The sequence below is a fragment of the Dasypus novemcinctus genome, chromosome 25 (assembly GCF_030445035.2).
Source record: "Dasypus novemcinctus isolate mDasNov1 chromosome 25, mDasNov1.1.hap2, whole genome shotgun sequence".
Taxonomy (NCBI): Eukaryota; Metazoa; Chordata; class Mammalia; order Cingulata; family Dasypodidae; genus Dasypus; species Dasypus novemcinctus.
The window spans coordinates 24,599,162-24,611,500 of NC_080697.1; the positions used below are offsets into that span (position 1 = coordinate 24,599,162).

The following is a 12,339-nucleotide window of genomic DNA, read 5'->3' on the forward strand; positions in this document are numbered from 1 at the left end:
CTTTAGTCTCATTATGGATTACTATAAAATGAAGCAGGGTCAGTTTCCTAGAGTCAACAACTGAACTTACGTAAGATACCTAAAACAGGTGCTCTCAAATACAAATGTAAACCGACTTGACTGCTGAGTACCTAGCATCCATCTATCTTTTCTATTTATTTTGGGGGGCTTGGTTTTTTACTTCAAGGAGTGTACACACTATCTCCATTTCAACCTAAGTGGAGTAAAGATGCTAAAGCAAACTGTTCTCTAATAAACTAATGGTTTTAATTTCACTAAAAATGCTTTAATCAGTACTGCCTAGCTTTCACACAAATTTTCTAAGAACACACACATCCTTAAAAGGGAAAATACCGTTACACACTAAAAGAACCAGTTTTCATATTTCTAGTTTTCTTAATCAAGAAGTATCTGCAACCAGAATAACGCTCACGTTTAAAGTTTAAAAAAATCCTCATTTTATTTGGAAAAGAGTGCATGGATGCACTTTTTATCCCAAGAGACTAAGGGCTTCAGAGAATAAAGCTTAATATCCAGTAGTTAGTATACAAAGATGTGTTTATATAGATACAGAAATTTATAAAATAACTATTACTTTTGCCCAGCCACTAAAGGAGATTAACAGAATGAAAATTCTTTTTCCTGCCATACTTTTTTCAAGTTAAGACAGAAGGGTAGAATATTCATATGTTTATTAGTGGCAAAGAATAGAAAATACAAGCAACTTGACAAGACTTAGTTTATTCTAAATACATTTTTTATTAATAAAAGAACCATGACCATATATAAAATGAGTGGCTGGGCTTATCGTGTGCTACACCAAAGAAATTAAAAATACTTGAGAAATATTGTTACAATGATTTATAATAGCATTCCTTGATAGAGGCATTTGATTTTTACTAATGTTTCTCTTAAGTATTAAAAAACTAACCCTTGGTGCCTTAGTGTCATGGATGAGAAACATCATACCTACTGATAAATCAAAAAAGAATTTTTTGGTGGTTTTATCTCAAGACATGCATCCAAAAGTTAGGGAAACAACCACCCAGAAGTATTCTTCTGGAAAGCTGCCCAAACAGAAAACAATGTCACCACTTGATACTTACGGCAGGGGAACATCCCACTTCCCAGTCAAGTCTGTATAAATAACAAATTCCAAAGGCTACCCAAGACTCTCAAATAAATAAGTAAAAGTGCAATTATCTTAAGAATGATCAGACATATAATCAGTGTTTAAATACAAATTCAGACTTGTTTAAGTCCAAAAGAAACAGTAATTTTATTACATAAATTTCTCCTTGTGCTGAAAATGGTAATTTACAAGACATAATATTCGTATAAATGTAGAGGGAATTAAGCTTGTTTAATCATTTTTCATTATTGAAGAATAGAACAATAGATGGTGGACATATAAGAAGCACTCAGAGTCCTCTAAAATTCAAGGTTGTTATATTACTACACAACCAAAATACACTAATATTCTTTAATAATATAAATGCCCACTCAATTTATCTTTTAAAAATAAACTCCATTTTTTTTCTCAATTAAAGCTTCTGGAAGATTGACAAAGGTACATTCTACCTATTAAAAATAGGCGTGCTCTTCATCTTTGGATAAGGTATCATCCACTTATGGACAATGTGATCATATACAGATTACTCAATTTTTATTTGAGGCAACTTTTGGAGTACATTAAGCACTTTTTGAACACTGTGCCTTTAAAGTTTGTCTTAAATAATAGCTTTGAAAAATGAAAAATAGAAGAAAAACATCTATGGTAAAGTACATTTCATTCATTGATAGGAGTAAAATACAAAAAAATAATTTAGTGCAGTGTCAAATTCTATCTACGTAAATCACTTGATACTGGTTTTACTTTGTTATATGAATAACAAAAAAGCTTTAACCTGTTAAAAAAGTATTTTAAACCTTTGACTTAGTATTTAGCAAGGCAAAAATCAAATTAATCACTTAAAACGTTTTTAAAAATGAAATTCTACAAATTTGGTTCCTATTTACAACAATTTCATTAACAGATAAGAGTTGAGTGTAAATACAATGTGTCCAATACTCCCCTAACTAGAGTAAAAAAAATCCTTTAGTAGCATTTTATAAATTGTGCACTCCTTAGTAATACCAATATATATTCAAAACATGTTGATACAGAATGAACACCTCTTCTTCTCCATGTAAAAAAAACACGTTAAAATAATTAACAAAATTAGCAATAAAACAATGGAAACTTATTTCATTCACTGCGCCTAAGGTAAGACAAAATATTGGCTTAAAGAGGTAGATTAAAAAGAAAAAGAAAACCAGATTCTCTGTTCTTTGTCACTTTTATTCAGTAGTTTTTTTTTTCCTTATTTTCAGTGCCAGACATGGCAAGGAGTGATTACAGCCAACTGTTATTAAAAACATTTGTTCGCAACATATACCCCCTTTACCACTGACCCCAAACTGACTAATTTTGTGTGCTTTCTTTCTTTTTTTAATACACCACCACCAAGACTGGGTGGAGGGGGCAAGGGAAGAGAGATGAAGGGAAGGAGTCCAGGAGGCCAGAGAGGAGGAATGCTACAAGCCACAGTAAGAATGAGCTGTATTTAATTTAAAAAGGGGGAAGGGGATGGGTGTACCCCACAAATGATACAGTAATGAGGATACACAATTAAATCCCATAGCATGACTGAAGGCTTTCACTGTGTTTGACGTCATCACAATGGAAGGCATAAAAAGTGGAGTAAATCAATGTTGATACAGTCCAATCTAGTCCATTAGGCAAGATGGTGCAAGAAGTCATTTAAATTAAAAGTGCCCTACCCTTACCTAAATGGCTAGCAGACATGGAGAACAACACAGTGATGAATCCACAGAGCTTTCTCCATGTAGCTATAAAAATGTGTTGTCAAATGGCACATTATTAAACACTGGAAAGGGGTGCCACAATGGACCTCTCTCTTTTATAGGTATGAATACTAGATTCAACTATCTCAACTAAGCAGGAAGTGGGATCTTCTGCTAAGAACGCCAACCCTAATTCACTTTGTCTTGAAATATATACAGATTGTTTGTAGTTGCTACAGCAATGATATTTTCCTTGGGGTGCCAGGCTGTATGAAGTATTTTCTTGTTGAAGTCTAGGCTGTCAACACTTATTTCATCTTTCTTTCGCTTGCCACTTGCACAGACTTTGCGTGGCTTCAAAACCGTGCGAGGTTTATTGTTTTCCCGTGATGCTTCTAGGGTTATGTCTCGCTTTGTGTTCCTGTCAAACATTCTGAAGAAATTATTATAAGATCCAGTCATAACAACACTGCAAAAGGAGACAGAACACTCAGTCAAACATGTGAACAAGAGACTTTTTTAGCAAAATTATTCAATGATTAAATCTAACAATAGCAATACAAAGGAAGGGGCTACTTCAAGCAGATTTGCTGATAGCAACCCAGAGCACCAATCTTTGGAATAAACTGGAAATACGGTACTAGTTAACTTAGTTTTCTACCAATGAATTCTTTCCATGACAACCAAAACTGTCACTAAAGTTGATAGCATCCTCCAGTAAAATTCAATAGTACTGAATTATCTTTGTTGAATGGTTTTGCAACTACAAGTTGTGTCATCAGCTATCAAGCCTAACAGCAACTTTTTAAATGAAGTAGCAACAACTACCTGTGGGACCCATAACCAAAAAATAAAATAAAAAAATAACCAAAAAAATTTTTTAAATGCATGATAACAGCTGTTCATAAGAAATTCATGTAGTATCTTCTTATTTAGATTATTTAGATTATGAACTATTTAGTTTATTTCTTGGAGGTTGTCTGGTTTGGATAATCACATGTTATGAATGCATATAATAAATCTGTACCTGAGGATCTGAAGAAAGTAGCATATAACACTTTTATTAACAGAAAATCATCTTAATCACACCACTAAATACACTTTAAGCAAATATTTCTACAAGTTGTCAGTTTAAAGGGATGCCAAATTCTTAGCCTTCCTGAGACAATCTGTCTGTCCTATTTGCCATCAATTACTGCTCAACATTCACTAAGCACCCAAATAAGTAAAACTTCACAAGTTTGAAACTTTTAATAAGGAAAGGGACTGGTACTGCTATTATGTATCACATTCTTCCCATATGATTCAAATTATGATACATGAGATCATAGAGTAATAGGGAATTGTTCAAAATAATGCTTGAAAGCACCCTGGATTTTCATCTATTCAGTAATGTAAATTCTTCCAAAGGACACTTGACAACAGTTTTAGGGAAGCAGATTTGGCCCGATGGATAGGGCATCTGTCTACCACATGGGAGGTCCAAGGTTCAAACCCAGGGCCCCTGACCTGTGTGAAGAGTGGGCCCACATGCAGTGCTAATGTGCGCAAGGAGTGCTGTGCCATGCAGGGGTGTCCCCTACATAGGGTAGCCCCACGCACAAGAAGTGTGCCCCATAAGGAAAGTCGCAATGCGAAAAAAGAGCAGCCTGCCCAGGAATGGTGCCGCACATACAGAGAGCTGATGCAGCAAGATGACTCAACAAAGAGAGACACAGATTCTGGGTGCTGCTGACAAGAATACAAGCGGACACAGAAGAACACACAGCGAATGGACACAGAGCAGACAACTGGGGGGGAGGGGAAGGGAAAAGAAATAAAAAAATAAATCTTAAAAACAACAACAACAAACAGTTTTAATCAAACTCAAATTGGTGAATATATCTGAAGGTAATAAAAGTGTATTTTCTTTTAAAACGATTTTATTAGATTAGCTGAGAGGTTTTAATGGGGTTAGGACACCCGGTCTATGGCTATTTGCAAATTTTTAAAGGTGTTGTTACTTCTGTGGTATCCTTGTCAAAAATATATAACCAGAATGTAATCATGAGGAAAATATTAGAAAACATTCAAATTAAAGAACATTGTATAAAATAATTGGGCTGTACTGCTCTACTGCATCAACATTAATTTTCCTGCTTTACATGCTGGTACTGTGATTATGAAGGAGAGTGTCTTTATCTTTTAGGAAATACTCATTAAAGAATTTAGAGGTAATAGGGCCTCATGCCTATGTTTACTCCCAATTGTTGCAGGATAAAAAAAGTGTACGTGTGTAAGTGTTTTACACAGGTAGATACAGAGATACTGAGAGAAATAGAATGATAAAGCAAATAACATCTGGAGACCTTACATGAAGTCTAAAGTGTTCTCTGTGTTACTCTGGCAAATTTTCCCAGAGTTTGAAATTATTAAAAGAAATTTTTAAAGTGTCAAGTCTCTTCTTTCTCTTCAAATGTGCTTTCTTTTCTTCTCCACTCCTCATCCCTTCCCATCTTCCTTATAGATTGCTGAGTAGAGTACCTCTTAATTAATTAGCAAGCATAAATAATTTCAAAATTACATTTTCTTTTACTATATCTTATTCTACTGGAACACAGTAAGTGTACTGACAAACACTGAACGGTTAAAGACTATTTATATTTGGAAAAAATGGTATATATCTTAATGGCTTAGTAAAAAGAAATCACAGGACAGCAAAACTGGAGATTATAAAAAAGCAGAATTATTCATGGTTATATGGTTAAAATAATATATACTAACTACTGCTTCTATGAGGTGTTAATGTATGAACTGGAAAAACTGTATAACAATCTAAACGAACTATCTACTGCTTAAATACATCTAATAAAAGTATACTAGGAAAGTAACAATCAAATTGAAATTTTTTCACCATTTTAATTGTTGGTATATCTGAAATATGATTTATCTGTTCAGAAAAAAAAAATAAAGATATTTAAATCATAGTTTAGTTATCTAGAATTTTTTGTGTATTTTCACTTTTACCAGTAAAACACAAAGTTCAGTGTCCTATCTGCCAGTATTGCTATGCTATATCTAAGATTACTAAATATAGTTCAAGGAAACCCTGGGGGAAATGAAATTAAGGGCTTATAATTTATGCCAATCTAAGAAAAATTGGCAAGACTTTTAGTGAACATGGAAATTATATCAGGAAGAGTGAAACAGTAAGTTTCTTTCCTCTAATAAAATTTCTATTGGAATGAGATGTGCTAATTAAAATTAATTACCTGTCAGATCCATTCCAACAACATTCAAATTTATCAAATATGCAGTCATTTTCATACAGTGAACAAAGTTTACTTCTGAGGTATTCATGCACCTGAGGGAAAACATAAATATATATTCAGATTACTTCAAGATTTACCTATTGAAATTAGGAAAATACTTTAACAATCCTTATCCCCCCCCCCAAAAAAAAACAAAAACAAAGCACAGATACACACACACACTCCCTTTTAATCTTTCTCTTTAAAACCTCCTTATTAATAACAAAGACATTTTACCCTGTTAGAAACATACCAGTCCCCTTTCAGGAATACATTTTCTAATTGCAGAACAGAGAAAAATTCACTTCTGAGCATGGCACACATATGTACCATTATAAGCTTCACTTAAATATTTAGGACAGAAAACAGTTGAATCTAGCAGATAAGAAACTAATTAAAGAACAAGAAAACAGTATTTGAGTATCACTACTTGGCTTTCATAGTCTATTATTTGCTCATAAAAAACACAGAACACTATGATTTTTTTCTTTTAAAATACTATTTTCTGGGCATAAATAACAGAAGACTATGGTTTTTTATTAAATGCATATGTTATGTAGAGCATGACCATGTATGTCCCTGTTTGGTGATAAATTATATGATTACCCTAGATTTGCATTATTTGCAAATCTGATAGCATCACTAGATGTTACTTACACAATATCAAACGCTAACTGACGTATACCTCTCCATGGTCTAAAGTTTAATTCTATATTTACCTACTAATATTTCAAACAAAGGGATAAATGAGAAAATAAACCTGTTATTTAAAATGTATTCTGAAAAATATATTTCACCATTAGTATTATATTCCAAAGGAAAATGACCAAGTATTTGTTGCAATCAAAGGAAAAAAAAAAAAGGATCCTCTCACTATCCTTTTTTACTTAAAGGGAATCACACAAAAAAATACTAGGAAAGTGTAGGTACTTTCTAAACACTTAGAATTCTCAATCTTTGTAAAGCAACCTAAACTTATTTTAAGCATCCGTTTTAACTAAGTATAGGGGAATGCTTCAAGCATGTCTATCAGACTTCATGTGTAAGTTAAATTTGAGTATGGTGTGACTGTACTTAATCACTAATTTTATTCAGCCTAAACAAAACCCTTAAAATCAGGTAAAATTAGGTTTATCTTAACAACTCAGCAGTTTTAGAATACACATATAGTTTCTCATCAAATAATTTAAGGTGCAGCTAAAGTTCAAACCAATTTTTCTTAGTGGGAATAGGAGATATATAAGAATCTTGAGTTACACAAGTTAATTTGGAAGGAAAAAAAAAGGCAGTATACTTTATCCCTGTGCTTTTGTTTCAACCACGACATTTAGTCTGACATTACTATACCACTGAGGAGATTGCTGAGTGTTTTATATGTTAGTCAAGTTATAAAGTTTGAGAAATATTGATCTAATTTTACTGAGAACATACAACAGAAACAGTGGTATAATTCATAAATTCTGTATTCTTAAATCAGTGTGAAGTGTTTTCTATACTGTAGTCAAGCACAGAATTTTAGATTTATATAAAATCTAAGTAAGAAATATAGATTTATGCTGGCCGCTTCCCGTCTTCTGGGCTGTGCACTTCATTCTGCTTTCTACCTCTGGTGTACAAGATATGGATCAATGGTAGTGGTGAGTGACAAGAAGAAAAATGAGAACTGACATCCAACAACAGATAGACAACTCTTAAAGCAGTCTGCTGGTCTTTCAAGGCCTTTAGCTTAAGAGAAATTACTAGTCAAAAGGCAGAATGCCAATCCAATCAACACAGAATGCCAAATTTAGCTCTATTTCAACTACTACTGCACACGTATCAACCAGTACACCTTACTAGGACAAGTTGTTTTCCCCAACCCCCTGCTTCCTTACACCTTAATGGAAGAGTGCTTTTCTCTCGTCACTTTAAATGCACATAGCTGAAGGGAAAAAAGTTTTCAATACTCAAATTGTTCGCAAAATCCTATTTTAGCTGTAAAACTGAACAGATAATACAACCTACATAAGCACATATAAATTTAAAATAGGGAAAAAAAGCAGCAAACTCATGGATCCCTGGATGGGTGGGAGTGGTGGAGCCTATTAATGACCAAACACTGCACTGGTGATAACACATAGTACACAGTCTTTCTTACAAGTAAATAGAATATATTCTCACTGAAAGAAAAAAGACTGCAAATACCTGATAGGTTTCCACAGGCCTGTTTTCCATATTTAAGTCCCAAATTTTAACTGACAAATAGTCTCTAGTCATCATATATCGACCACTATGGCTGAATTTTACATCAGAAATAGAGGAGATGATTTCAGAAAAAAATGACCTATTACTGGGATCTTCAGGTTCTTCAAACACTAAAAAAAATAAAAATAAATCAAAGGGCAAGGTGTACAATATTCTGGTTTAGATAAAACATTTCCTGAAACAGCTATTAACAAACTTCCTAAGAGTGATGTAAAATGACAGGCTAACGAACAACTGAAAAACATCTCTATGGCTTTAAGAACCTAATTTCCCGGAAAGAATCTTAAGATAAGTTAATATTGAAGTTGAAGAGTAAAAAAGTATATAGTAGGAAGTGGATGTAGGTCAAGTGACTGAGTGCCTGCTACCCATGTACGAGGTCCTGGGTTTGATCTCTGGTACCTCCTAAAAAACAAAGCAAAACAAATGAAAACCAACTCTCGTTGGGGAGCAGATGTAGCTCAGTAGTTGAGCGCCTGCTTCACATGTATAAGGCCTGAGTTCAATCCCTGGTACCTCCTTTAAAAAAAGGGGAAAAAAATATATATAGAGTACACACTTTCAGTCATATACAGCTAAATGTATAAAATCAGACTCATTTAGAACTTTTGATTTTAGTGTATCAGGTCTGTATATTCTGCATATTTTGCTTATGTCAGTGGAAAACATACCATCCTAACCCATGTAAATGTGTACTTTTAGTGGGCAGGTAAATTATTCTACTAGGCATGTAGTAATTTTCATGAGTTTAAAAATTATTCAACCACATTAAGACAAGAATACCACTAACTTAAAATAAATTTTTTTCTGAGGTACTGGGGGCCAGAGATTGAACCTGGGACCTCATATGTAGGAAGCCAGAGCTCAACCACTGAGCCACATCAGCATCCTGAGCTGGCTCCCTCTTGTTTTGCTTGTTTTTTCTTTTCCCCAAGAGGCACTGGGAACCAAACCCAGGACCTCCCTTGTAGGAAGCAGGTGTTCAATCACATGAGCCACATCTGCTTCCCCTTAATTTAATCTAAGGTTTTCAAGTTTTTTTTTTTTTTTAAATTAAGCCATGGAAAGCTTTTCTCAGAAGAAATCATCCCAGGAAGCTCAGAAGAAAGGATGGGAAAGAGGCAAGAAAAGAAATGAGAAGGAGAAAAGAAAAGGAACTGCTCTACTTGAATACAAGGTTGGGGAGTCCCAAAAGCCAAACTACAAGTTCCTAAAGAATAGCACTCCACTAAAAAATATATCCGTGTAAGCAGACATGCTACCAGGTGAGCCTTACTAAACTCTTCCAGTGTAGTGACCCATAAAGCCTTGTGGAGTTAGGCAGTTGACTAAGTTGTACAAGAGATCTTGGGCACATAGGTTTTAAGACTTGCAAGCCTATGTAACATGCAGTTAACATGCCTGGGGCTAGAAAATAGAAAACATCGACATTTTAAAGGAAGATTCAAGTAACTTACATTTAGAATGCCTATCACAGAGGGCAGATGCCCTCATATCACATAACCGAATTGTTCCTTTACTGCTGCTGTATACAAATGTGTTACAGCTATTTGGATGGAATTCTGCTGCTGTAATCACCTCTGTTAGTTCTTCCATATTGGCAGGCTTGATATCCACAATATCTGGACAGCATCTCATTAAGGAATTTCCACTTAGGAAAAGGAGCAAATGTAATCTTACATTTTTCAAACCTAAAAGTCATTCATAGACCTAAGCACAAGTATTAATCCTGAATGGCATTTTAGTTAGTGGTCCAAAAACTGGTCTCTTCCATTTCATCGAAAAAAATTTTAATTCTTGACAGCCATTATTCAGCAATCAGTTTATAACTGTTCCCTTTACCAGGTTTCTTTTAATGAAAAGAATTTAGACCTACCAGATATTAAAATACATACTAAATCTGCGGTAAGCAGAACAGAGTATAGGCAAATGGATCAGAATATAGTGCAGACAGACTAGAACACATACGGAATGTTAATAATTATAATAAAAAACATGGGATGGGAAAGAATTATTCTTTAAGGGACAACTGAAGATTTGGGGGAAAAATGAACTGACCTACATTTTACCCCTTACATGAGAAAAAATCCAAAGGGCTTAAAATATTCAGTGCTTAAAAAAAAATCTTAGAAGAAAATATGGGCAAATTTTAAACCATTTGATGGGAAGCGGACTTGGCCCAATGGATAGGGCATCCGCCTACCACATGGGAGGCCCATGGTTTAAACCCCAAGCTTCCTTGACTCATGTGGAGCTGGCCCATTCACAGTGCTGATGCGTGCAAGGAATACCGTGCCACGTGGGGGTGTCCCCTGCGTAGGGGAGCCCCCACTTGCAAGGAATGCACCCCGTAAGGAGAGCCGCCCAGTGCAAAAGAAAGTGCAGCCTGCCCAAGAAGGCGCTGCCCATATGGAGACAACTGGGGGGGGCGGAGAAAAAATTTTAAATCATTTGAGAATCTAAAGGTCTTTCCAATTAATATAAACCCCAGACGTCATTTAAAAAGTGATAAATTTGTCTTCATAAATATTGAAGAACTTATTGTAAATTTTTTAAAAAATCAAGGGAGGGGAGGAAGCTATTTGCAACACAAACAATAGAGCTTAACATAAAAAAGGGTGCTTTTAAAAAAATGAATAAAAATATATGCAGCTCTAATTAAAAAATAGGAAAAGAACAAAAAGAAACTAATAGGCGATACATATGAAAAAATGTTCAAACCTATTCATGATAAAAAGAAATGTATATCAAACAACAACAAAATATGTTTCACTAACTACATTGGTAAATAGGCATGGGAAATAGGACCTCAAACACCAGTGAAGCTCAATTAAAGGCTCTGCTAAGTTTTCAATTGATACGTATTTGGAAATATATGTAACAGTGGTTGTAGTATCTGCTACAATCAATAAATTTTTAAAAACCCACTCAAAAACACAAATATACACATTTATATGTATATTATACATATGTGTGCAGGTTTGTTTATATATCAAATATGCATAAAAAATTTCAGAAGGATAATATAAACAATGAAATTGGATTTGGAGAAGTATTTTTATTAACTGTATACCATTCTGACTTGTTTTGATTTCTTTTTTCAACCTTAATGAGAGTTTTTTTACAATTAAAAGAAAGTATAATATTCCTCAAATTTGTACTTTTACAAAAAACTCGATTATCACTTTTCCAGTGTCTAATCATTCATAGATAAAGAAAAAAGTGGTATGAAATAAGGAGTCACATACATTAAAAGACAGTATAGAGAAATGGGTATGGCTCAGGCGATTGGGCTCCCAGCTACCATGTGGGAGGTCCAGGGTTCGATGCCTGGCGCCTCTTGGTGGGGGCAGGTTGGCCCATGTGGTGAGCTGGCCCACGGGGAGTGCTGGCCTGCACGAAGAGCTGGCACAGCAGGATGATGAAACACAGAGGAGAGATAATGAGATGCAGCAGACCTGGGAGCTGAGGTGGGACAGGAGAGTGATCGCCTCTCTTCCACTCCAGAGGGTCCCAGGATTGGTTACTGGAGCTGCCTGGTGAGAATATAGGTGGACACGGAGGAGCACGTAGTGGGTGGACACAGAGAGCAGACAATGAAGGGAGGGGGGAGAATAAAAAAAAAAAAATCTTTTGGGGGAAAAAAAAGACCATATAAAAGGAAGGAAACAATACATTACAAGAGATGAAATAAAACCTAAATGGGACCAATATGCCATCTTTACAAAACAGCAAAAAAGGTAAACCAAATGGATACTAAAACTTCTGTCTGTAATTTCCAGATGCCACAGATTAATCCGCAAATCATCTGCAGATAAATATGTCTCATAATCACTATTAATAGAAATAGAGTTGATGTGATATGTATGAGCATTGGCAAATATTCTTCGTGGACTGGCCTCAACCATTAGATCCATGGGCCTAAAAACTGGTACCTGTCAATAAAACACATGAAAAT

At 34.7% G+C, this 12,339-nt stretch overlaps 1 protein-coding gene across 4 annotated transcripts in view; it reads right to left on the reverse strand.

Annotated features, from left to right (window-relative positions):
- Window positions 1–434: 434 nt before the first annotated feature.
- Window positions 435–12,339, reverse strand: part of PPP2R2A (protein phosphatase 2 regulatory subunit Balpha) — a 111,156-nt gene continuing 99,251 nt past the window's right edge. For all 4 annotated transcript variants that reach the window (XM_058287831.2, XM_058287832.1, XM_058287833.2 and 1 more), the window contains 5 exons: window positions 12,139–12,316; window positions 9,839–10,003; window positions 8,322–8,491; window positions 6,099–6,190; window positions 435–3,316 (listed from right to left, as the gene is read on the reverse strand). In XM_058287831.2, coding sequence (XP_058143814.1) covers window positions 3,037–3,316; window positions 6,099–6,190; window positions 8,322–8,491; window positions 9,839–10,003; window positions 12,139–12,316 — 885 coding nt within the window. In that variant the 3' untranslated portion in view covers window positions 435–3,036. The remainder of the gene's footprint in view (window positions 3,317–6,098; window positions 6,191–8,321; window positions 8,492–9,838; window positions 10,004–12,138; window positions 12,317–12,339) is intronic.